The sequence below is a fragment of the Carcharhinus amblyrhynchos genome, chromosome 1 (assembly GCF_965287045.1).
Source record: "Carcharhinus amblyrhynchos chromosome 1, sCarAmb.v2.hapA, whole genome shotgun sequence".
Classification (NCBI taxonomy): Eukaryota; Metazoa; Chordata; class Chondrichthyes; order Carcharhiniformes; family Carcharhinidae; genus Carcharhinus; species Carcharhinus amblyrhynchos.
Window position 1 is genome coordinate 173450010 of NC_137324.1, and position 26950 is coordinate 173476959.

Sequence of the window (26950 nt, forward strand, 5' to 3'; positions counted from 1 at the left end):
ATATATTAATACTGGCGTTGTTGTTAGTCTCACAGTGGTTTCTACAGCAGAATCTGGCTCTTGTTCACCTCCAAACTCCCCTCCAGGCCACACACCATCCTGACCCGGAACTTTCTCAATATTCCTTCATTATTGCGGTGTCAAAGTCCCGGAACTCTCTCCTGAAGGAATCGGGTGTACCTCCACCACATCTATTGCTGGCTCTCAGCCACCTCCTAAATTCAGAATTGGGAACAGCCGGTGATGCTCACATCTTGTTGATGAATTTTTAAAAAACCATATGCAGCCTGCCAGGTTAAGGAATTCGAGGAGGCAGAGAAGTTTCCAAGTTTATTTATTAGTGTCATGAGTAGGTTTACATTGACACTGCAATGAAGTTACTGTGGAAAACTCCCCGGTGGCCACACTCCGGCGCCTGTTCAGGTACACTGAGGGAGGATTTAGCACGGCCAATGCACCTAACCAGTGCGTCTTTCACTTTGGGAGAAAACCGGAGCACCCGAAGGAAACCCACACAGACATACAATCATAGAGGTTTACAGCATGGAAACAGGCCCTTTGGCCCAACTTGACCATGCTGCCCTTTTCTTTAAACCCCTAAGCTAATCCCATTTGCCCACATTTGGCTCATATCCCTCTATACCCATCTTACCCAAATAACTGTCTAAATGCTTTTTAAAAGACAACATTGTACCTGCCTCTACTATTACCTCTGGCAGCTTGTTCCAGACACTCACCACACTCTGTGTGAAAAAAATTGTCCCTTGAGACACTTCTGTATCACCTTAAACCTATGCCCTCTAGTTTTAGACTCCCCTACCATTGGAAAAAGATATTGACTATCAAGCTGATCTGTGCCCCACATTATTTTATAGGCCTCTATAAGATCACCCCTCAGCTATTCCAGAGGAAAAAGTCCCAGTCTATCCAGCTTCTCCTTATAACTCAAATCATCAAGTCCGATAGCATCCTAATAAATCTTTTTTGCACTCTTTCTAGTTTAATAATATCCTTTCTATAATAGGGTGACCAGAACTGTACATAGTATTCTAAGTGTAGCCTTACCAATGTCTTGTCAACTTCAACAAGACGTCCCAGCTCCTGTATTCAATGTTCTGAGGAGAACATGCAAACTCCACACAGACAGTGACCTGAGCTGGGAATTGAACCTGTGTCCCTGGCACTGTGAGGCAGCAGTGCTAACCACTGTGCCACCCCGAATACTTGTCAAGCTCAAAGTAAGAACTGAATAATGAAGAACTTTGTCCCACCCGAAACAAAATTTGAGCTGCAATTTTGGACCTTTGTGAGGAATGGGTAAGTGTGATCACTTACCCCAGCCCGCGAGCGTAGAACAAGGGCATGTTATTGCAAAAGCAATAAGTTTGCAGCTGAAATTGAGATTAGGAGGATTTTTTTTTCCATTTGAGTAGATCTTTGGAATGGATTTGTGGATATGTTGTGTTGATTAACATCTTTCAAAAGAGCTTGCTGAATATCTGGTTAGAAATACAGTTCATGGCTTTAAAGATAAGTACAAGTGGAAGTGATTGAATGCTGAGCTACTGGAACCATTGGAATGTCATTCTAAAGAAAGTCAGTCATTGAATCTGTATAATGTTGACTGTAAGATTAAATAGGTTTTCTGGCATTTTGTTTGACCTACATTTGAAGGAAGCGGGGAGAATTGTTATAGAATTACTCCTTGGGCGAAAGAACGCAAAATCACCTATCTTTTACAAGGGTTGGGGAGTATTTGTGTGTGAGGGGCAAATATATGTGTGAGAGGGACGAGTGTACGTGTATGTGCTGGGGGGAGTGGTGGGATGGGGAGGAGGAGGGGGGCGGTGAGTGTGAGTCTGACTGGGGGGCAAGTGTGTACGTGAGAGGGGCGAGTGTGTGTGCAAAGGGGAGAGCGAGTGTTTGTGTGAGAGAGGAGATGAGTGTGTGTGTGAGAGAGGAGAGTGTTTGTGTAAGGGAGGAGAGTATGTGTGTGTTTGTGTGTGAGAGGAGGCGAGTGTGTGTGTACGGGGAGGGCAAGTGTGTGTGTGTGTGTGTGTGTGTGTGTGTGTGTGTGTGTGTGTGTGTGTGTGTGTGTGTGTGTGTGTGTGTGTGAGAGACGGGTGATTGTGTGTATGAGGGGGGTGAGTGTGCATGTGAGAGAGAGGGGTGAGTTTGTGTGTGTGTGTGTGCGCGCGAGAGAGAGAGAGGGGTGGGTGTGTGTGTGTGTGTGAGTGAGAGAGAGAGGGAGAGGGAGCTTGTGTGTGTGTGAGAGAGGCGAGTGTTTGTGTCAGGGTGCATGTCTGTGTGTGTGTGTGTTGAGAGAGGGACGAATGTATGTGTTTGAGACAGTGGGTGAGTGTGTGTGTGTGAGAGAGGGGGAGCTAGTGTATGTGTTTGAGAGGCCTCTGACTAGTGGTGTGCCTCAGAGGGCAATCCTAAGCCCATTGCCGTTTGTTATCTATATCAACGAGTTGGATAAGAATGTACAAGGCATGTTCAAGTAAGTTTGCAGATGACATCAAAATAGATGGTAGTGTAGATAGTGAGGAAGGTTATCAAAAACTACAGCAGGATCTTAATCAGTTGGGGAAGTAGGCCGAGAAATGGCAAATGGAGTTCAATACAGATAAGTGTGAGATGTTGCATTTTGGAAAGTCAAATCAAGGTAGGACTTCCACAGTGAGTGGTAGGACCTTAGGGAGTATCATGGAACAGAAGGACCCTGGAGTTCAGATGCAGGGTTCTCTAAAGGTGGAGTCACAGGTAGGGCAGTGAAGAAGGCTTTTGGCAAACTGGCCTTCATCAGCCAGAGTATGGAGTATAGAAGTTGAGAAGTTATGTTGCAGTTGTACAGGACGTTGGTGAGCCTGCACCTGGAATATTGTGTTCAGTTTTGGTCATCTTGCTTTCAGAAAGATGTTATTAGACTGGAACGATTGCAGAAGAGATTTAAAAGGATGTTACCAGGACTCGAGGGACTCAAGTTATAGGGAGAGATTGGAAAGGTTAGGACTTTTTCCTTTGGAGCGTAAGAGACTGAGGGGTGATCTTATAGAGATGTGTAAGATCATGAGAGGCATGGATAGGGTGAATGCACTTTGTCTTTTTCCCAGGGTTGGGGAATCGAGAACTGGAGGGCACAGATTTAAGAGGGGAAAGAATTAATGAGAACCGGAGGAACAACTTTTTTAGACTGAAGGCGATACGTGTGTGGAATGAGCTGCTGGAGGAAGTGGTTGAGGCAGGGACATTGAAAAGGTTTTTGGACAGATACACAGATAGGACAAGTTTAGAGGAATATGAGCCAAATGCAGGCAAATGGGGTTAGCTTAGATAGACCAGTTTGGGCCAACGGGCCTGCCTCCATTCTATGATTCTATGAGAGAGGGGGGCAAGTGTGTGTGTGTGTGTATGTGTGTGAGAGAGAGAGAGAGGGGGGGCGAGTGTATCTGTGGGGGGTGGGACAAGTGTGTGTGTATGGGGGTGTGAGTGTGTGTGAAGGGGGCAAGTGTGTGCATGTATGTATGTGTGTATATGTGAACTTCTAGAGTTTTACTCTTCTTACACAGAAACACTGAATTAAACCCACATAAATATATACCTTATTTTTAATATTCAACAAAGCAAATATAAATAGCTGATAGGTGATCATGAATATATTTGTGACTGTGCGCCTCTTCCTAATTTCTACTGTAGCCGTTCTGTGTTTGCACCTATTTTGTGGTAAAAAAAATGGTGTCAAAGTTATGAGAATTCTTGGGGATCCCTGGGAGATCACAAGGAGTTCTTTGGCTCTAAAGGTTTAGGAAACCCTCATCTAGGGGAAGACATTTCAAAGTGAAGAGTGAAGAGAGTGAAGGTACGCCTTCCAGTAGTAAGGCAAAGTTTTCCAAGAAACACCGGAGGCCAGAATTGGAGGAATACAACTTTCTCAGAGGATTGTGGGGCTGGAGGGAGTTACAGAGTGGGACAAGAATGCAACTCAATCATTTTGCCAAGATAGTGCTGCCATTTTAAAGGGTTGCTGTGTTTCCAGTTAAGTATTGGGCAACATGGTGGCACAGTGGTTAATGAGGGACTAGGGTTCGATTCCTGGCTTGGGACACTGTCTGTGTGAAGTTTGCACATTCTTCCTATATCTGCGTGGGTTTCCTTCAGGTGCTCTGATTTCCTCCCATAGTCTAAAGATGTGTGGGTTAGGAGGATTGGCCATGCTAAATTGCCCCTTCGTATCAAAGGGTAGGGTAAATGCATGGGGCTATGGGGGTAGAACCTGAGTGGAATTGTGATAGGCACAGACTTGATGGACTGAATGGCCTCCTTCTGCACTGTAGGGATTCTAGGACATGGTGGGGGGTGTCAGTTTAGCTCAGTTGGCTGGACAGCTGGTTTTTTGATGTAAAGCATCACCAGCAGCTTGGGTTCAATTCCCATTATCCATGAAGCCTTCTCAACCTTGACCCTCATCTGAGGTATGGTGATCCTCAGGTTAAATCACCACCAGTCCCTCACTCCCCTCCCTAGCCCCCAGCCCTAGACTGAGGTCATCTGAGACTGTGGTGACCTCACCTTTATTTGGCTACACAGAGCATAATAATATAGATTACACCAAAACCTATCATCACTTATCTCTCTGTCCGACAGCTCATCACTTATCTCGATATCCGGCAATGTCATCTCACTTCTTTCACTCTGCTAGCAAAAATAAAAAAATGCTGAATAGTTTGCCATTACAAAACCCAGTCACTGAACAATGATGGGAGGCAGTCTGAGACAGCAGCCACTGTACTGTATGTAAATACATTGAACACCAAGCAACTGGTCAGCTTGTTATTTAAAGGTTACTCTGCCCATTACATATTCCGCCTGGCCAGGTACAATCAAAGCTCTGCTGTTTATTTCACAAATATTGTCTAAGGTCATAGATAGAAGAGGCTGTACGAGGAGACTAATTAATCTTATCTCGCTCTTCTCCCTGCATTTCACGGGAGTTAGCAGATATACCCATAAAGAGCAAGTTGACTTTGGGCAAAGTGCATATCATTGGCCGTTAATATAGACCTTCCGCTGACTGGGAAACAGCCCCAGGATGTACAAAGCCCAAATTCTTAGCAGGATTGTTCACTCCGACACTTCAGGCTGGATTTTATGTGGGGAATGAGGTGGGGAGAAAGATGCCCTTGGCACCTCCCTGGTTGCAGCAGAGCCGGAGGGAATGGTAACCCTTGCTGGGAATGCTCTCAGTCCCAGGGAGGAGAAGCAAGCTATGTTAGTGCCTGGACTTTAATCTGGTGTCTCACCAGGGTCAGGCTGGCAGACTGGAGCGACAGGATTGGAGGCTGGGTATAGGGCAAACATGGTGAAGTAGGAAGAGGTTGATGGGGCCTCCAGTGGACACAGCGGGGTCTATTGAAGGAGGCACTGCCCACCACGCCTTTGAGTAGCCCCCAGTCTGCCCAGTGGAAGGCTGCTGGACTGCCCTCCCACTGCCATGGATCAGATCTCCACTGTGACATGAGGAGGTGCTTAAGTGTTCAGTAATCGCCCATTTAGGGACCTCAGTTAGCCCGCAGCTGGGTGGACTTACAGACACAGCCCCTGCCACTAATAACACTTTGGCAGGATGGGGGCAGGTGCCTGTGACATGACACCCAATTTTATAGCTGAACCGTCTGCCAACCTACTCCTAAGGGGCCATAAAACCTGGCTGTGGTGTTGTGGAGATTGTAAATCCAACCCGTGGTGTTGTGGAGATTGAAACATTACGCTTGATTCTTGTCTGCAAATATATTCATGAAACTAATTTAGAGAGTGGCTTTGATTTATATTGTACTCGTGAAGCTTATAAATGTTGACGCAAATTGGCATCATTCTATTGCATGGCAGCAGAATGGTTTCTATACTGCTGTGTTTGTAAGCTTGAAATTGTGTTTTGTTGCACCAGTTTTTCTGGCACAAAGTGGGTACAAAGCACAACAATGTGTGTGTGAAGTGGCCAGCTGCCAACCTGCCCTGCTGAAGGTAGCACTGCTAAATCTTTGGGCTGATATTCATCAGTCCGAGCTTTTTTAAATTCATTTGTGGGACATGGGCATCACTAGCTGGCCAGCATTTATTGCCCATCTCTGGTTCCCCTTAGATATAGTGAGGGAGGTGTTGGCATTGAGGTATTGTCGCTCGACTGGCAACCCAGAGACACAGGGTAATTCTCTGGGGACCCGGGTTCGAATCCCACCACGGCAGATGCTGAAATGTGAATTCGATAAAATCTGGGTGACCGTGAAACCATTGTCAGTTGTCGTTAAAAACCCATCCGGGCTCACTTATGTCCTTTAGGGATGGAAATCTGCCATCCTTATGCAATCTTGCCAGACCTATGGCAATGTGGTTGACTCTTAAATACCCTCAGGGATGGGCAACAAATGCTGACCTAACCAGCAACCCCCGTCCCAATTTTATGGTTCAGGTTGGAAACTCCAAAGTGTTTCATGGAGTCTGACTGTTTTAGATCTTGAATTTGGCTAAGATAATCATGATAGGCTTCACTTCAGGTATGATTCAAATGATCCGCTAGGGAGCTTTTATCAAACAAAGTTTATTGTAGAGTATAGTTAACATGTATAGTAAGAAAATTATCAAGAATGTTTATCAATTACACACAAGAAACAAAACAACCACTGTAATGTATAACCCTTAACAATGTGTTCCAATCAAATCAAAACCCTTGCCATAGATAAAGTCTTTTAAACAGGTTCATTACAGCAAAGACTACTGCTCACGTGATAATTGCAATTGAGTCCTTTGGTTGAAGTCTGCAGTTCTCTGGATTCACTGCGAACAGTTTGAAGACAAGGCAGCTTCTCAAAAGACCAGAGGCTCTGGACCAGCCCCCAACAACAGCAAACTCATCCTTCAGGAAAACAAGATCTTGTTTTCAGCTAACCAACTCAAATTTCCAAAGAAAGAGGGAGAGATTTCTCTTTCAGCTTGATGCTTCCAACTCCCAAACTGAAACTGAAAATGAACTCCTGTGACCCAACTTGCCACAGTATTTTCCTCCTCCCAACAATGACATCTCATCAAGCTGTGAGCATAAATTTAAAAAAAAACTCTTAAAGGTACACTAACATCGCACCATCAACAAATTTAAAAACAAAATTGGGACTTGCACCAATTGATGGGATTTGTAAAGTTGCTAATCAAAGAGCAGGACAGGCTTGGGATTCTTCTGTGACCATTAGCAAAAAGCAAGATTGTGAATGCGGTATTTTAATAACATCTGCACTACTCCCCGCACACCGCAGCCCCCCATCACCACCCCCTCACTCCTGTGTCCCCATCCACCCCCGCTTCCAGTGAAACAGCTGAGATTGACTTGGTTTCGGTCCAGTGCTTCTGGATGTATAATCACCAGTCCTGTATGTGCAGATTCTCTGTTGCTCCGTGGGCCTCTTGGTTTGGGCTCATGCTACTTTCACAGAAACCTTTCCCAGGCTGATTCCTACTTCTATAACTTTACTTATTTTGACCCACTGTGAAGAGGCTAGAATTATGTTTGTAGCTCCTGTGTAGAGCGAGCCTTGTGCTCCAACAGACCTTGACCAAGGTTCAGGCATAGTCAACATGGCTTCATTCTCCATTGCCAACACTTGCAGAGAAGAATTGAAGGCAGTTTCATTTAACTGAACACCGGTCTACCCCCTGTAATTCCTCCACAAGAGTTGCTGAATCCATTCTTGCTTTTTCATTGCAGATTTCTTGCGCTGTTTGTGCTATTGTGCTTTATTCCTGTCCTGTGCTTCAAAAGTGTTGTCTGCATTCAGCTGATAGCAAAAACCATTTTTTTTTAACCCTCACGATGTTGAACTGGCATTAAATATTTGGAAATGCAGTCAGTCGGGAAGCCTTTTGTCAAGTGTACTTTTTCAGCCCTTGCTATTAAAGATTTTTTTTTAAACAATAAAACAAGTGTTAGAAACAAGATGGGAAACAGTTACAAGGTGAAACAAGACTTGGCTCACCACAACAGGCACTTCCATCACAGAATAATATTAAGAATTTGTTGAATATTGAAGTGCCAGGAAAAAATATTGCAATTTTGTGCATGACCGGTGTTTCATTTGGTCAGAACTCCAGCTTCCATAAGGTGCCATGGTAGCACAGTGCTGCTTCACAGCTCCAGGGTCCTGGGTTCGATTCCAGGCTTGGGTCACTCTCTGTGTGGAGTTTGCACATTCTCCCCGTGTCTGCGTAGGTTTCCTCCGGGTGCTCCGGTTTCCTCCCACAGTCCAAAGATGTGCTGGTTAGGTTGATTGGCCATGCTAAAATTGCCCCTTAGTGTACTAGGATGCTTAGGTTAGAGGGATTAGCGGGTAAAATATGTAGGGATATGGGGGTAGGGCCTGGGTGGGATTGTGTTCAGTGCAGACTCGATGGGCCGAAGGACCTCTTTCTGCACTGTAGGGTTCTATAAAGACCATAAGACATAGCAGAATTAGGCCACTCGGCCTATCAAGTCTGCTCTGCCATTCAATCATGGCTGATATTTTTCTCATCCCCATTCTCCTGCCTTTTCCCCATAACCTCTGATCGCCTTATTAATCAAGAACCTATCTATCTCTGTCTGAAAGACACTCAATGACCTGGCCTCCAAATCTTCTGCAGCAAAGAGTTCCACAGATTCACCTCTCTCTAGCTGAAGAAATTCCTCCTCATCTCTGCTTTAAAGGATCGTGCCTTCAGCCTGAGGTTGTGCCCTCTGGTTCTAGGTTTGCCTACCAGTGGAAACATCCTCTCCACGTCCACTCTAATCAGGCCTCGCGGTATCCTGTAAGTTTCAATAAGATCCCCCCCTCATCCTTCTAAACTCCAATGAGTACAGACCCAGAGTCCTCAACCGTTCTTCATATGACAAGTTTTGTACACAGAGCGTGCCTCATTAAATGTATTCCTTCATACTTCTGGCAGCATTAACGCTTCTTGTATCTACAAAGATCAAAAATAAATATTTTATAGGGGAACTACTTAGGTCCAGTGGAGGTATCTGCTTTCACCTGCCATGTTCTGCAAGGTAATTATGGGTAGAGAAGGCCATTCAGCCCATTAAGATTCAAGCACTGAGAGAGACTCTCAAATGCCTACGTGAAGTGAGGAATTCAATTTTGGTGACCGGATTACTTTAGAAAGTTATAAAAAGCAACTTTGATAAGTAAACTCTTGCAAAGATAAACAAAATTCAGTCTTTAAAGCGTAATGAAATTTTATTTTTAAAACTAGTTTTATTAAAAACTAATTTTCTGTTATCTGTAAATTGGCCCAGTAATTAGCTTAACACCATTCATTTAGTATTTAACATGTCAATGACCGTTTGTCATTTTGATTTGATTTGATTTTGATTTTATTTATTATTGTCGCATGTATTAACATACAGTGAAAGTATTGTTTCTTGCCTGCTATACATACATAACTTACCGTTCATAGAGAAGGAAACAAGAGAGTGCAGAATGTAGTGTTACAGTCATAGCTAGGGTGTAGAGAAAGATCAACTTAATGCAAGGTAGGCTGCTTCAAAAATCTGACAGCAGCAGGGAAGAACCTGTTCTTGAGTCCGTTGGTATGTGACCTCAGACTTTTGTATCTTGTTCCTGACGGAAGAAGGTGGAAGAGAGGACGTCCGGGGTACGTAGGGTCCGTAATTATACTGGCTGCTTTTCTGAGGCAGTGGGAAGTGTAGAGAGAGTCAATGGATAGGAGTCTGGTTTGGATTGGGCTACGTTCACAACCTTTTGTAGGTCCTTGCGGTCTTGGGCAGAGCAGGAGCCATACCAAGCTATGATACAGCCAGAAAGAATGCTTTCTATGGTGCATCTGTAAGAGTTGTTGAGAATCGGAGTTGACATGCCAAATTTCATTCAACTGTCAGAAGCACACTCCTTAAACAAAATGGCTTCCTATTTGCTTAGCAATAGAAAACAACAATTTTAGCTTATTTAGCTTTTTCCTAACTTATCAAAACTTGTTCATTGCTGGATGAGGGCCCATCATCTGCCAAGCTTCCCAGTTTGGACATGTTATTTCTAAGACATTAATTGCCTTTAAACAAGATATATTCCGAATTGAGATGTATGGTTTCATTGTTTTACCAAAGCTAATTACAGGTTTTTTGAAGTTACGGAGTTCTGTGTTCTGCTGAACCATTTGACACAGATTGTAAAATACTTGATGCAGATAGAGCCTGGTTGTAACATTTTCAATTAATCAAAATGCTGAAGTTTCAGTCTTGTTTTATCATATATTTCCAATAATACAATTGAAAAGTTATTTGTATATAAAAGTCTTCTATTTTATATTAAACCTCTTAGTATAAGATTTCAGCTGCTAAACATGCTGGGCATTATCATTATGATTGCGTGTTGCTAACTCCTAATTTGTGTTCACATATCTCTTATGTTAATTGCTAATGCCTACAAATTGAATAATCCCTTCACCACCACAGTTGTGGCATTAAATTGTTCCTTAGAGGATTGTGTTGTTTTTTTGGTCTCCCTGTAATTTGCAAATCTGTGCTGATGACTCAATGAGAAAGAGAACTTCCATTCATTTAATTAGTCCTAAATTTTGCCTTTCACTGGCCTGGACCTGTGATTACCACCTGAATGATCCTTGCGAATGTGTTTGCAATAGTTTTCTGTGTTTATCTTTTTCCCAGTTATTTCCCTGCACAAGGATGAAAAGCTCTGGTTTCTATGTTGTTTCTTGTGATTTGAAATTCGTTAACGCAAGAGATCAATCATATGACTTGTGTACCGGCTCAGCATAACCCCATCTTCTACCCCACTGCCCTGAATTTAAGAACATAAGAACATAAGAAATAGGAGCAGGAGTAGGCCATCTGGCCCTTCGAGCCTGCCCCGCCATTCAATAAGATCATGGCTGATCTGTCGTGGCTCAGTTCCACTTTCCCGCCCTCTCCCCATAACCCTTAATCCCCTCTCTTATCAAAAACCCATCAACCCGCTTCTTAAAAATATTTAGCGAGGCAGCCTCCACCACTTCAACGGGCAGAGAATTCCAGAGATTCACCACCCTTTGAGTGAAGAAGTTCCTCCTCAACTCCGTTCTAAAACGCCCCCCCTTTGACTGCTTGACCTGTTGATCAGGCTGAGCTTTGAATCTTTTGTGACACGGAGGTGTTTTTTTTTTCCCTCTGCTCAATTTTGGAACCACCCAAAGGGATACACCTTGCCTGGTACTCTTGTACAAGTGTGTGTGAGGTCGTAGAAAATTACTGGTTTCGATTTCGGTAAATTAAAGCAGGACCTGACACTCTCTATTGTGAATAATTAATAGATCTTTGTTTTTTTAAACTAGTGACAACCTTCCTAAAACAATTAACAAACCAAACAAAATCCCAATAGAATGCTGTTCAAATATTACAAGACTCCCCCAGGAATAATGAAGTAAATCATTACGGCATGCAGTCACTCTCAACTAATATACAAACAAGCCTCTTTTGGAAATATGAACTTTCTCCGATAATGCAACACTTTCTAACTTGATATCTTCCTCAATTTAAATGGTGATTTTATGAAGACATACATGAGAGCCTCGTCTTTCCCTCCTTCTGACTCAAGACGTGGCAAGCATACTCTGATAGTTACCCCCTTGTATGGGTTTATGTACCTGGAATTACCTCACAGTATCCCTACAATCTGAATGGCTTGAGGCTGTCAACAACCCTCACATTTGAATTCCATTGGTTCTTTGTCTCTGCGTTCTTGCATTTAAACCCATTGGTCCAATTCAAAAGCCTGTTTTGGTGAGGTTGAAGCATTGACTAGTAGGCTTTGCAAAAATCAGCTTCTGCAGCCTGCTCTCTGCAATTTAAAATCCATGCACAAAGGCACCTGTCTTTTAAAGAGAGAAGCTACATGATTTTTTTTTGTTTTAACGTTTCTTTTCACTGTTTCATTTGTCAAACACGTTTTTAACCTTACACTATGCAACTTCACAACAAACAAAAAATAAACCATTCGTCAGCACCTTTTTTTTCTCCTTTTATGTGCAAACTTTCTTTACATCAAGAATTGTCAATTAATTTCTCATGTGTTTTGTCCAGTCTTAATTTCTAGAGCTATTTCCTCCAAATCCACAGCCCTTCCTAATTTTGTGGCATCCAGAAATTTGAACAGTTTGCATTGATCCATTCTTCCTGTTTGAAACTCACAAACTGATCACAAAAATACTGTAATGTGCCCATGACTCGGCCTGAACCGTCTGACTTTTCTGATTGTCCTCTCTCGCACTGCCCTGAATGTAAAACAACAAATAATGTGCATGTACAGACAGAAGTGCAGGGACATTCGCCAGTGCGATACAATTAGTACGTGAACTTAATGAGATGACTATTTGTTCTAGTTAATTTGACATTTGTGATACGTACTGATTTAATAAGGTTGCATTAAAAGGGTAGAGCTAATAGTCTTCAGACTGTTCTGTGGCTTATTGTGAGCTGGCTGAGTAGTTAATGAAGAAGTGAAGGATAATCACTTCCATATCAATATAGGGTGGAATTTTCCCAACCCGCCCGCCATGGGAATCTCAGTGGGCGGGAATGGACCATGCAAAGCTTCGTTGACCTCATAGAATCCCCACAGTGCAGGAGGAGGCCGTTCAGCCCATCGAGTCTGCACTGGCAACAATCCCACCTATCTCCGAAACCCCACACATTTACCCAGCCCGTCCCTCTAACCTACCCAGGATACTAAGGGGCAATTTAGCATGGCCAATGCATCTAACCTGCACATCTTTGGACCCCAGGCAGCAATTTCGGACCTGGGGGCGAGTGCAGCTGGAAAATCCCACCCACAATGTTTTGCACATAAACTAATCACGGAATTGTTATGGCACAAATATGGCCCATCGTGCCTGTAATGGCTATTCAAATGAGTATCATGACTTATTGCCATTTCTCTGCCTTTTTCCCTTACCCCTGTGCATTGTTTCCATTCAAATAATCATCCAATGCCCTCTGGAATGCCTCAGTTGAACCTGCCATCACCACACTCCCAGCCAGTGCATCCCAGACCCCAACCACTCGTTGTGTGGAGAAATTTTTACTCCCGTCGCATTTGCTTCTTTTGCAAATCACCTTAAATCTGTGCCCTCCCACTCTCGAATCTTTTATGAGAGTTTCTCCCTGTCCACTCTGTCCAACTCCCCTTCATGAGTTTGAACATCTCTATAATGAGATGTTTTGGACTGGAACAGCCTCCTGTTATCGGAAGGACATTTTGATAAATTAACTAAAATCAAAACAGTCCCCTGAAAGGTCAGTGCCATTCCCTGTAAATATCCTCGATTGCCCTTTCCGATTTAAGAGCTGGCAAAAAATTTACCGAGTTGTGTCGGGAACCTACATCAACCTGAGATTTCCTCCTTTGTCCTGGCATTGAAACTATTCACCAAAAGTTGACAAAAGATAAAGCAAAGCTGAAAATAAATCTGTTGAATCTCATCCTTCTGACACCCTACCCTTTTGATAAGCAGATCCCATTATGAATATTGTCATCATGGAGACACAATTGGTCTGCATCAGCAAACTGGAGTCATAGCAAATTCACAGCCAATTTTTTTTTATTGTATCCAATCTCCTTTCTACTCAGGTTCGCAGAGCAATTGTTCAGATTGTTTTTGGAGCCTCTTTGTCTCGCACCCTGTCACTTGCACTTGGTTTGTAAGTTAAACTTGACGATGCTTTCCCAAGTCAGTGGAGAAGAAAAACTGGCTGTTTTTTCACTGCACACCTGTGTTGTTGACCCAGACCAGATCCACTTACAAGCCCCAAAACTGTTGGTGGAACTGTAATGATAGTAAATGGGATTTTGTACCTGGGGTTTGACCATCACTGGCTCATCCCTAATTGTCCCTGAGTAGTGAGTTGACTTCTTGAATTCCATGGCATGGTGACACAGCACAGTTGTGGGCTGGAGAATGTTACAGAGATTGGGAGAGTTACAGGGCTGGAGGAGCTTAGAGAGATAGGGAGTTGTGGAGCAGGAGGAGGTCACAGAGATGGCGAGAGTTGTGGGGCTGGAGGAGGTTATAGAGATAGGGAGTTGTGGAGCAGGAGGAGGTCACAGAGATGGGGAGAGTTGTGGGGCTGGAGGAGCTTAGAGAGATTGGGAATTCTGGGTCCAGATGAGATTACAGAGATAGGGAGAGTTTTGGGTCTGCAGGAGGTTACAGGGATAGGGAGTGTTGCGAGGCCTGAGGTGGTTTGGGAGGGTTGTAGGGCTGGGGGAGGTCCCAGAAATAGGGAGACTTGTGGGGCTGGAGGAGGTTCAAGAGATAGGGAGGGTTATGGGACTGGAGGAGGTGAGAGAGAATTGTGAGGCTGGAGGAGGTTACAGAGGTAGAGAGGATTGTGGGGCTGAAGGAGGGTCGGAGAGATAGGGAAGGTTGTAGGGCTGAAGGAGGTTATGGAGATAGGGAGGGATGAGGCTATGGAGCGGTTTAAATGAAAGGATGAGAATTTTAAAATCAAACCTTGCCACACTGAGGGAGCCTGAGTAATTTTAAACACAAGGGTAATGATGGACTTTCTCCTGTTACTTTGTTCACACAGTAAAGTGTGATCCTGGGCTTCAGTTTGGAGGTGAGCCAGAGTTCATATTCTTTTCTATTTATTCATCTTGGGCTGTGGGAGTCACCGCCGAGGTGCAACATTTATCGCCCATCCTTAATTGTCCCTGAGAAAGTGGTGGTGAGCCATCCTCTTGAACCACTACAGACCACGTGGTGTAGATGCACCCACGGTGCTGTCAGGGAGAGAGTTTCAGGATTTTGATTCAGCGACAATGAAGGAGTGGCCAATATATTTCCAAATCCAGATGGTGAGTTGCTTGGAGAGGAACGTGCTGTTGGCGGTATTCCCAGATTTCAGCTGCCCTTGTCCTTCCAGCCGGTAAGGTTCACAGATTTGGAAGGTGTTGTTAGAGGAGCTTTAGTGAGTCGCTGCACTACATCTGGTAGATGGTACACACAACACTGTCACTGTGCACCAGCTGTGGAGGGAATGAATGTTGAAGGCAGTGGCTGTTGTGCCAACCAAGCGGGCATTGATGGGGTTAGTCAAAGGAAAATGTGTGTTTGTATTAACATGGATACTGCAAGTAAAAGAGAAGGAGAACAGTTCAGGGTGGCCTGGTTGCACAGTGGTTAGCACTGCTGCCTCACAGCTCCAGGGACCTGCAATTCCTGGCTTGGGTCACTGCCTGTGAGGAGTTTGCACATTCTCCCCATGTCTGCGTGGGTTTCCTCCGGGTGCTCCGATTTCCTCCCACACTCTAAAGATGTCCAGGTTGGGTGATTGGCCATGCAAAATTACCCCTTAGCATCTGGGGATGTATAGGTTAGAGGGATTAGCAAGGTAAACATGTGGGATGACGGGATAGGGCCTGGGTGGGATTGTTGTCGGTGCAAACTCAATGGGCCAAATGGCCTCCTTCTGCAGTGTAGGGATTCTATGATTCTTTCTTTGAGGTCAAGGTGACCTGAGCTGAAAGAGTTCATTCTGGAGGTATTCAGAACGCTGAATCTAGTTCAGTTAATAAATCACCGAGCCAATACAAGGTGTGACCTATTTCCTCAATTGAATCCAGGCAGGGATTTGTATCAACTAGCTAAAGGAATCTCTGTATGGAAGTCTTGACATACTGGTCCCTCGCAGCACCTAGATCTCTGATGGAGTTATTTTTAATCTGTGTGAGTTATGGCAAATAGCTCCTGGTCATTACACTAGGTATAGACTGCCGGCTCTGAGGAATTTGAAATATTCAGCTGCTTGAAGGTGATATGTTGTTGTGATGGTGAGTATTATGTGGTAAGCCGCTTTGCAATGTGTTGCAAGCTGGTTGTCCCTGCTACGCTGAGCATTTAATGCATTCTCCATTTCAAGTTAACCAGTGTTGCATTTGTTTCTGTTTTTTCTGTTTTATTAATCATTTAGGTTAATTGTTTGTCCTTCATTTTGTTTTATTTGCTTTGTTTGTGTGTCTCATTTTGCTTTTCTTTTGTTCCATTTTTTTTGTTTCCCCACCCATTTCATCTCATCCCACACACTCGCTGCTGCAGCTAATGTAATCAGTCTGAAGGAACTCCCAGGTCTCCAGGTATGACACAATATCAATCCATTACACCTTGCTCAGTGATCCCCGGTCGGAATTCTCCAACCTCACCCTGCGGCTGGGATTCTCCGGCCCCGCTACAGCGAATGGAGGTTTGGCCAAGCGCCAAATTCTCCATTCTCACTGGCAGCGGGATTGGGAGCGAGCGAGGTTGGAGAATCTTGGCCCCCCCCCATTATGCAGTATTGAATGTTTTTTTTTGTTGCAATCCTAATTTTCTTTAGCAAAGCTATTCACCGACTTTTTGTTCTGAACAATGTTTTGGTCTATTTACGTTATCATCTGTTTTACCAGTGGCTCTGTGCCTTGCAGGGTTGTTCTCCCTGGAACGATGGAGAATGAGGGGAGACCTCATAGAGGTGTACAAAATTGTGAAGGGTCGAGATAGGGTGAACAGTGGGAAGCTTTTTCTCAGGTCGGAGGTGACGATCACAAGGGGTCACAGATTCAGGGTGAGGGGGGCGAGGTTTAACTCAGATATCAGAGGGACATTTTTTACACAGAGGGTGGTGGGGGCCTGGAATGCACTGCCAAGTAGGGTGGTGGAGGCGGACATGCTGGGATCATTTAAGACTTACCTGGATAGTCACATGAGCAGACTGGGAATGGAGGGATACAAACGAATGGTTTAGTTGGACCAATGAGCGGCACAAGCTTGGAGGGCCAAAGGGCCTGTTTCCTGCGCTGTACTGTTCTTTGTTCACAGAATTTCACAACATCGAGATAGATCTCATGCTGGTTTCTCCACCCCACATCAGCACCCATCCACTTTAACTCCGCTAACCCCAGCAACGTATTTTCATTTCTAAGGTCTTAAGTTCATTTATTAGTGTCATGAGTCGACTTGCGTTAACACTGTAATGAAGTTACTGTGATAATCCCCTAGTCACCGCTCTCCAACTCCAGAGGGAGGCAATGACCTAATGGTATTATCGCCAGACTATCAATCCATAAACTCAGCCAATGTTCTGGGGACCCAGGTTCAAATCCCTCCGTGGCAGATGGTGGAATTTGAATTCAATTCAAAAAGCCTGGAATTAAGAATCTACTGATGACCATGAAACCATTGCTGATTGTCAGAAAAACCCATCTGGTTCAGTAATATCCTTTAGGGAAGGAAATCTGACGTCCTTATCTGGTCTGGCCTACATGTGACTCCAGAGCCACAGCAATGTGGTTGACTTTCGGCTGCCCTTGGGCAACTAGGGATGGGCAGTAAATGCTGGCCAGCCAGCAATGCCCATGTCCCACAAACAAATAAAAGAAATGTCTCCCCATCTCCATCCACATTTCTGTATCTTCAGACTGTGACCCTGGTTCTGGACACCCCACCGTCGGGAACAGTCTTCCTGCATCTACCCTGTCTAGTCCTGTTAGAATTATATAAGTCTCTATGAGATCCCCCCCTCATTCGTCTGAACTCCCATGAAAACAATCCTAACCTAGTCAATCTCTCCTCATACATAAATCCCACTATTCCTAGAATCAGCCTGATAAACTCTTGCTCGGTTAGATGTCTAAGGGTGCGCTGTACATTGGCATGGATTGCAAAACCAGTTATATTACAACCAGAACATAAATACTTCCTAAAGGATAGTGACTTAGAGTTTCCTCCTTGGGCATAAACTAGTTACCTTCAGAATCAGCTATTCCAGTGTTGACTAGCCTCCTTTGCTCTACTCTCCATCAACTTGAGCTATCCCAAAACATTGCAGCCTACGTGTTAACTAGCACCAAGTCCCATTCCACTCACTGACCTACATCTGCTCCCAGTTAAGCAGCGCATCAAATTTAAAATCCACATCCTTGTTTTTAAATCCTTCCATGACCTTGTCCCTTCCTATCTCTGACATTTTCTCCATCCTGAAGTGTTATAGAAAAAAAAATCAGTCGAAGTTTTTCGAATTGCACTCATCAGGACAGAATGCCAAGAATGCCAAATTTCAAAGAGAGCAAAAATTATGCTCCATGAGAAAAAAGTGCTGACTGGTTGGCAAGTCAATTCTGATTAGCTGAAGCGCTTCCATGGAGAATGTACCAGGGAACTGTTGTCCCCGACACTTCTGTCAAAAAAAGACGCATTGCTTGGATAATGTTCTTTTTGGCTGCAGAGGGCATGTGAATTCCAGCAAGTATAGGTAGGCCATGTAATAAGCCTAACTATTAATCTTCATTGCTCTTGAACTGAGTGGCTTGCCAGGCCAATTCTGAGAGCATTTAAGAATCAACCACATTACTGTGGGTCTGGAGTCATTTGTAGGCCAGACTAGGTAAAGACAGAATACCTTTCCTAAAGGAAGTTAGGTTTTTAGAACAGTCAAAGATGGTTGCCGAGGTCATCATTAGATTGTTTTAATTCAAGATTTTTATTGAATTCAAATTTCACCGTCTGCTATGGTGGTATTTGAACCTCAGGTTATTACTAGCTTGGATAACTAGTTGAGGGACAATGCCATTACACCATTGCCTCCCACAGTTGGTCACAGGCTTTAGAGCTAAACCCAATATATCATGAACATTCACAACTCTTTGGATAGCAATAAAGAGGGGACACACTGAGCATGTACTCTGCCTGGCTTAGGGACGCTGGAATGACTTGAGGTCCTTTCATTTCACACATGCAAACAACTGCCTCAACACGGACTGGGCACCAAACACTCAAGTCTTCCTGACCTGTATTCCTCAGCTGCCTTAACCAGCCGAACCACCTGGGGAGCAAGAAATATATTACTAGCACGGATTGTATTAAACACACGCATAACATGTAAAGGTGCATCAGTGACGATTAAAAGCAATAATTATTCTCACAGCAAATGTGGATACCTCCAGCTAAAAGATGGGACATGGTATTAATGAAAATGCATTCCCATAACAGTAATATCATTCTTTATTAAGTCGGACCAATTATCTGGAATATATAGGTCAAAATATGCATAGCCGTGGATGTGAAGATTACACTGGCAGAAACGTGCTCCGGGTAACTATAATGCTTGCACTATTTGTTTTTAGACTGCAAGTCAAAAGGTTGAAATGTTTTGGAGAGAGGTGAAATATCCTTTGAAATGATGACTAAATTGCCTGTGTCAATGTTGCCTATTTCCCTGAAGGTATAAAAAAGGATTTCACTGATAATGAATGCTAGAATCCATCCCTTGTAGCTCACAGATGAAAACCAGAGAAGGCTTTCATCAACTTGTCTCTGGGTGATAGCTAAGCCATGTGATTTTGTTGGTAATCTGTACTGGAAATTCACTGGGTTGCTATTTGGCCCCGCCCATTGAGGACCATTGAGGGCATCATGGCATGTATCATATTTAAGAGCATAGTTTATAGTTAGATTTGTGGAAAAGTTTTATATTTATTGCATCTTTTAAGGGATATTGATTGCCGTTGCATTCGCAATCTGTGTTGCCATTCCAAAAAAAACTATTGAAGTAGCAATCAAGAAGTTATGTTTACCGAATTCTCCAGAATAATGGCATTTCATGGGAACAAAATATTTATTCTTTGGAAAATTGAATTAGTCGCTGCACATATTTATCATTTTAAAACATCTTCAAAAATAACTAAAGAGGTCAGCTGAATTTCAGCCTGGATTAGTGGATGAAAAATGGCACCAGTCCAAAGATGTGCAGGTTAGGTGGATTGGCCATGCTATATTTCCCCTTAGTGTCCAAAGATGTGTATGTTAGGAGGATTAGCAGGGTAAATATGTGGGGCAATGGGGATAAGGCCTGGGTAAGATGCTGTGTTGGAGAATCCGTGCAGACCCAATGGGCCGAATGGCCTTCTTCTCCACTGTAGGGATTCTATGATTGGAGTAAATTTGTGCCAGAGTTCTCCTGATTGGCTTGCTTTGACTAAAGGACCACAGACGTCCCCTGGGAAAATGGTTAAGGTGGCACTTGCGTCACTTGTTCTCAGGTCTTCTGTTTGCTTTTCCACCGAGGTTCAGCGTTTGGGCATCCTCTGGAAACTTCAGAACTTATAACAGATGTTCATTGGGGCCAAAACATTGAATGTTTTCAAGAGGCAGTTAAATGGAGAGATAAGGATATTGGGGAGGGGGAGGGGGTAGGTGGAATCAAGCTATTGAATTGGATGACCAACCATGATCATAATGAACAGCAGAGCAGGCTCGAAGGGACAAATGGTCTCCTCCTGTTCCTATTTCCTATGTTTCCATGTTTCTACATGTCTAGTGTAGTTGACGGACGTCAGAGATCATTGGCATAAAATGACCAGAAAGCAAGCTGCCTGGGAACCATGGGCCTGCTGTGTGAGGAACTTTAACAGTAATTAATTTTAGAAAATGTATTGAAGTAATTAATTGAACTTACGGCCGGTATATTACTTGGACCTGATGTCCGGCGTCTGAGAATTTAAAAATGGTGACAGAAGAGATAATGGTTGCATTGGTTTTGATTTTTTTGAATTTCCTAGGTCCTAAAAAAGGTCACTGTGCAAATATAATGATGTTCATGAAAGGAGAAAGTTGCTTGTTTCCTCTCTATGTGATAATTAGCACAATATCTGTCGTAGGGATATTGATAGAATCTGTTATTAAGGACTTGATGATAGGGCACTTGGAAAATCACAATATGATTAGGCAGTGTCAACACACTTTTATGACAGGGAAACCGAGTTTGACAGATCTATGAGAACATAAGTAGGGAAGATAAGAGGGAGCTGAATGTGGTGTTATGGGATCTTCAGAAGGCATTTGATAAGATGCCACACAAGAGCTCATTACACAAAATTAAGGCTCGTGATATTGGGTAATATGTTAGCACGGATTGAGAATTGGTTAATGGACAGAAAACAGAGATGGAATAAACAGGTAATTTTCATGACAGCAGGGTACAACTAGCAGAGCGCTGCAAGGATCAGCACTTGGCACAAGCTATTTACAATCTATGCCAATGATCGAGATGAGGGCATTGAGCGTAATCGATCCAAGTCAGCTGACTGTACAAAGTTAGTTGAGAAGGTACGCTTCAATTAAATAATTGGGCAAGAACAATGTGGAAAAGGATGAAATTAGCCACCAAGGGGCTAGGGTAGGGAAGCATTATTACAGAATCATAGAATCCTAATAGTGTAGAAGGAAGCCATTCAGCCCATCAAGTCTGCACTGACTCTTGCCCAAGCCCTATCCCCATAACCCTATCACTGTAACTACACGCATTTTACCCCTCTAATCCATATATACCTTGGGGCACTAAGGGGCAATTCAGCATGGCCAATCCACCTAACCCGAAGGAAAACCAGAGCACCTGGAGGAAAACCCACACAGACATGGGGAGAACATGCAGACTCCACACAGACAGTGACCCAAGGCCGGAATTGAACCCAGGACCCTGGTGCTGGGAGACAGCATTGCCACCGTGCTGTGCAGCAATTATCCTATTGAGTAGCAGAATAGGCTTGAAGGGTCTTATAACCTATTGCATACCTGCTCCTACTTCATATGTTTAAAATGTGTTTGTTTTCACAAACAACAGATTTTCAACACATACATCTTGCTCTGTAAATAATTGTGGAGTAATTCCACAAAGACTTCAGCATGGTGCTTAGCACTATTGCCCCAGTGCCAGGGACTGGGGTTCAATTCCTGGCTTGGGTCACTGTCTGTGCGGAGTCTGTATGTTCTTCTCATGTCTGCATGTGTTTCCTCCGGGTACTCCAGTTCCCTCCCACAGTCCAAAAGATGTGCTGGTTCAGGTGCATTGGCCGTACTAAATTCTCTCTCAGTGTCCCCGAACAGGCACCAGAGTGTGGCAACTCAGGGATTTTCACAGTAACTTCATTGCGGTGTTAATGTAATCCTACTTGTGACACTAAATAAATAAATCATAGAAGAGTCAGGGAATTATCTTGGTTGTTACGGTCAATGTTTGTCTCTAAATAAACAACACAAAAAGGAAGCAAATTATCTGATCATTTGCTGCCACATTTCCAACATTAAAACAGTACGACATAAATTGTGTACTTGGTGTAAAGCCCGATATAAAGGCAAACATTGTCTTTGTTCTTACTTGCTCTTTGTCTTTCTTGCTAAGTAACCATTTTTTTCACATTGCCTGTTTTCAATTATAACACAATCTTTATTAACTTTGAAACACATTTAATGGATATAATACTGTGTATGGTATAATTAAGAGATTAATCATACTGTGGTCTAAATAACATTTCTATTGAACCATTCTTTCACAAGCTTAGTGTCCTACCGCAGAATGCCCAGTGACTTTCATTAAAAAGTCTATTTCCAATTTAGCTATTAAATCGTGTTAATGATAATATCCCAGAATATGAAGCAATCGCTTCTTTTATATGACTTTATATAAAGACGGAAAGACCTATTATAGAGAGAATTACTGCAATGGTGGAGAACCAAAAGGATTTTTTTTCAATGCCACACATATCGTGCGGATTGCTTTATATCTGACCCAGCCTATTGATCTGGGTAATCTGTAAGAAAATACAGAAAACGGCATAGGAACATTGGCTGAGTAAAGAATCGTGTGGAAACTGATGAAGGGGGCAAGGATATAAAAAGGAGTAAGGTCCACAAAAATTGGTTCAGGACACCTGAGAAGGAGGATCAAAGGCCAATTGACAAGCAGATGGGAAGTAAGAAAGAAAGACTTGCATTTATATAGTATCTTTCATGACCTTGGGACACCCTGAAGTGCTTTACAGCAAGTGAAGTGCTTTTGAAGTGTAGTCTCTGTTGTAATGTAGGAAGTGCAATTTAGTAACAGCAGGGATCCAAATGGATGTTTCATCAGTACAGATGGAGTGTTAAAGGAAAGCAATTGCTCTAAGGGTTGAGTAGGAAGGGAGGATCATAGATTTGCAGATGTATGAAACAGACTCTTTACATCAATCTTGGAGAATAGAGGATCTAGAATTGGCAGATGTGTTAAATAGATTCTTCACGGATGAATACAGTCTGTGGCTACAGTCAAAATCCAGCCGCTTGGGCTCAGAAAATCACGCAACAGACACGAAAGTTGAAAAAGAAAAGAGGGAGGAAGCACTTGCAGTCCCGGAGCACCTGATCACATTCTGAGCATCTCAAAATCCTCACGGCCCATTTAATTACTTTGAAGCGAGGTATTGTTATAGGGGCAAAATAAGGTCGAGGTTGATGGGGTATCTTCTCCTGGGGTCTTCGTGTGGATATACAACATTGCAAGTATCAGAGAACCTGGCTGGTCATAATCCAAGCATATAATGGAATCCAACTGAAGAGATTTGGGGCACATTCCTTTCTAATCACATTCTCTATCCCACACATGTATTCAGTGTTCCAAGGCATCCATTGTGACTGGGTAATGCATAGCGACTCATACCACAAGGTATGTGTCATTGAAGCATCTCAAAGGATTAAATAGACAAATGTATCAAACAGTGTTCCCACCTTTTTCTACTTGTTTTTACCTTTTTGTTTGGAGAAGTGAATGAACTCATATTCTTCGCCCAGAAGTCTAACCTTTAACTCCACCGATATGTGGTCGTTGCACCCATTCTGCCTTGCTCTACCAGGTCCTTGTTAGAAATTAGTATTGTGTTTAACAGCGTCCCTACTCACTTTCTTCACCAACTGTTCCCTGTGATGATCTAATATTGCATCCCAGATTTTCACTAATTTTGTGCCCCCCCTCCCATTTCACAATCAATCACAGTAAAATCAAGCCATGAAAAATAACAGCATCTGATGCAATACAGCATTCCTTTATTTAGCAATATTTTACACTGTATTCCAATATATGTGACAATAATAAATCAAATCAAATGGAAGTAAGGCTGGATCTGTAGGATATGTATACAACCCTCAGGGATCATGCCCCCAGCTTGCCCATGTTGTACATAGGGCTGGCTGTTTAGAATCCACAGATTCCCTCCAGTGCAGAAGAAGGCCATTCGACCCATTAAGTCTGCACAGATCACAATCCCACTCAGGCATCATCCCTGTAACCCTACATATTTACCCTGCTAATCCCCCTGACATTAGGATCAATTTTAGCATGGCCAATCAACCTAATCCCCGCATTGTTGGAGTATGGGACGAAACCAGAGCACCCGGAGGAAACCCACGCAGACACGGGGAGAATGCGCAAACTCCACACAGACAGTGACCCGAGACTGGAATTGAACCCGGATCCCTGGCGCTGCGAGGCAGCAGTGCTAACCACTGTGCCACCACCCCTCCCCCCGACATCGGTTATGTTTTATTTCCCGAAGACGGCAGCACAGGGCCATGATAAATCAGATTTAGATATTGTTTTAAATCAATTTTGGTTCTTGCAGGCCTCCCTCATCCAACTGCCTCATTTATGAGCTGCCTTTAGCCTTTGATCTGCACTGGATTTGCCGACAGATTCCGGCTAAGTCGAGGTTGAAATCCCTGAAGTGCAGTCTCACTCCAGTGATGGTCCAATTTTCTGAAGTTGCTCTGACACCTCTTCAATGCAATATTATATAAATTGTTGCATTCAATTAACACTAATAGCTCTTTATATGAGTATAGCCCTACCTCATAACAAGCTGCACTGCCAAGCTGTCAGCCTTGCGCAAAATGATATTTACTCTATTGATGCGAGCACTGTTATGAATTATTCACTCATTTCTCTGTTCACTCTCCTGCACACATAGTGAATGGTCTGGATGAATTTCATATCAATAAATCCTAAATTGCTTAGCAGTACCAATTTCATGCTTGGCCTTTTGTAAGCTACACACAAGTGAAAAGGCATTCTTCACACAATGAAATAGGCTCCTTTCTATACATTGACACTCAGAAACAATGACAAATCAGCATTGTTTAATCTCTCGCCGTTGAACAAGTGGGAACAAAAAATACTCACTTGTACTTCTGTGCATTTGATTTATTGGCACCTCTTCCAAGCGCTCGAATGACCCTTTATTAATCTGACTTCAGCATGGAGAAAAGGATCAAAAGTGGATGGTTGGAGTGCATTCAGGTCTCACTTAAAGGCAAAGCTGTAGTTTGGTTAATATTCTGCAATAATGACAAGGGGGGCAAGTTGTGTCACCTTCAGCTTGACGCTGCCTGTTTCCCTTCACTTGTCAGGATGTGGAGATGCCGGCGTTGGACTGGGATAAACACAGTAAGGAGTCTCACAACATCAGGTTAAAGTCCAACCAATTTATTTGATAGTAAACTCACAAGCTTTCGGGGTTTGCCCTTTCGTACAGGTGAATGGCTGACAAAGGGGCAAACCCGGAATGCTTGTGAGTTTGCTATCAAATAAATTGGTTGGACTTTAACCTGGTGTTGTGAGACTTCTTACTCCCTTCACTTGTGCCAGACAACAGCAGGTTATGTTTTGGACACCGTGGTGGCATAGTGGTTAACACTGCTGCCTCACAGCTCCAGGGACCTGGCTTCGATTCCTGGCCTTGAACCACTGTCCGTGTGGAGTTTGCACATTCTCCCCGTGTCTGCGTGGATTTCCTCCCACAGTCCAAAGATGTGCGGGTTGCATTGATTGGCCATGCTAAATAGTATCCTGGTATGTGTAGGTTAGATACATTAGCCATGGTAAATGTGTGGGGCTGCAGGGATAGGATGGGGAGTGGGCTGGGTAAGATTCATGGTCAGAGAGACAGTACAGGCACAATGGGCCAAATGGCCTCCTCCTGCACTGTAGAGATTCTTATGGGTTAAATGAATAGCAGAAAACTAGATCTTATTTTCGTATTTGCATTTTAATTTTGACATATTTTACTCCAAACACCTTTGATCGTTAAGGGTGATTGTATAAATTATGGGCATTGGCAGTTTTATAAATGAGCAGATAAAAGCACTCTAGGTTTCTAATTGTCTTTGCAACAATGGTCAGATGAACACAATCTGTCAACAAATTTATGTACGTGTTACTTTCCACTTACGTCAGCCATTTGTTCTCCATCTGTTGCCTTGTTTGACATCGCACCCAATCTGACCAACCTCTCAGCCTTTCTGTTGAATTCTATCACTATTTCTCACGTCTACTTATTAGTCTGAGCTAAAGAAACTGACATTTACTGGTGTCCACCTGTCCCATGTGTTGAAACTCCATTAGGAACTTACTGGATGACAGAACAGTTCCGGTATTGTTATTTCAATATTTTTTTTGGGATGCGGGCATTGCTGGTGAGGTCAACGCTTATTGCCCATCCTGAATGGCCTTTTGAAGGTGGTAAACCACTTCCCGTGAGGGAGGGGATACGAGGATTTTGACCCAACGACAGTGAAGGAACAACGATATCATTCGAAGTCAGGCTGGTGTGCAGCTTGGAGAGGAAGCCTAAGGTGATGAGGTTCCCATGCACTTGCGGCCCTCATTCTTCTGGATGGTAAAGGTTTGGACAGTGCTGTAGAAGGAACCTTGTTGAGTTGCTTGTAGATGGTACACACTGCTGCCACTGTGGGCCAGTGGTGGAGGGAATGAATGTTGAAGGTGGCCTCTTGAGTGTTGTTTGGATTGCACTCATCCAGGCAAGTGGGGAGTATTCCATCACTCTCCTGCCTTACGCTTTGTAGATGGTGGACAGGCAAGAGATTTCCCAAGCTCTAACCTGTTATTGTAGCCACAGTATTTATACAGCTAGCCCAGTTCAGTTTCTGGTCAACGGTAATCTCCAGGATGTCAATGGAACTCGTAGAATGTTTGGCTGTATTTGTTAATTTAATTTTTATTTTATTAGTGTCACAAGTAGGCTTACATTAACACTGCAATGAAGTTATT

The 26950-nt window shown here is 43.4% G+C and overlaps 1 protein-coding gene across 3 annotated transcripts in view; it reads left to right on the forward strand.

Annotated features, from left to right (window-relative positions):
• The window catches only part of ccser1 (coiled-coil serine-rich protein 1), a 1158875-nt gene that overhangs the window by 1018799 nt on the left and 113126 nt on the right, over positions 1 to 26950 (forward strand). The window contains exon 10 of one of the 3 annotated variants that reach the window (XM_080195612.1): positions 16138 to 16175. The exons of the other annotated variants lie outside the window; for them this stretch is intronic. Coding sequence (XP_080051738.1) covers positions 16138 to 16146 — 9 coding nt within the window. The 3' untranslated portion in view covers positions 16147 to 16175. The remainder of the gene's footprint in view (positions 1 to 16137; positions 16176 to 26950) is intronic. 3 annotated transcript variants of the gene reach the window in all.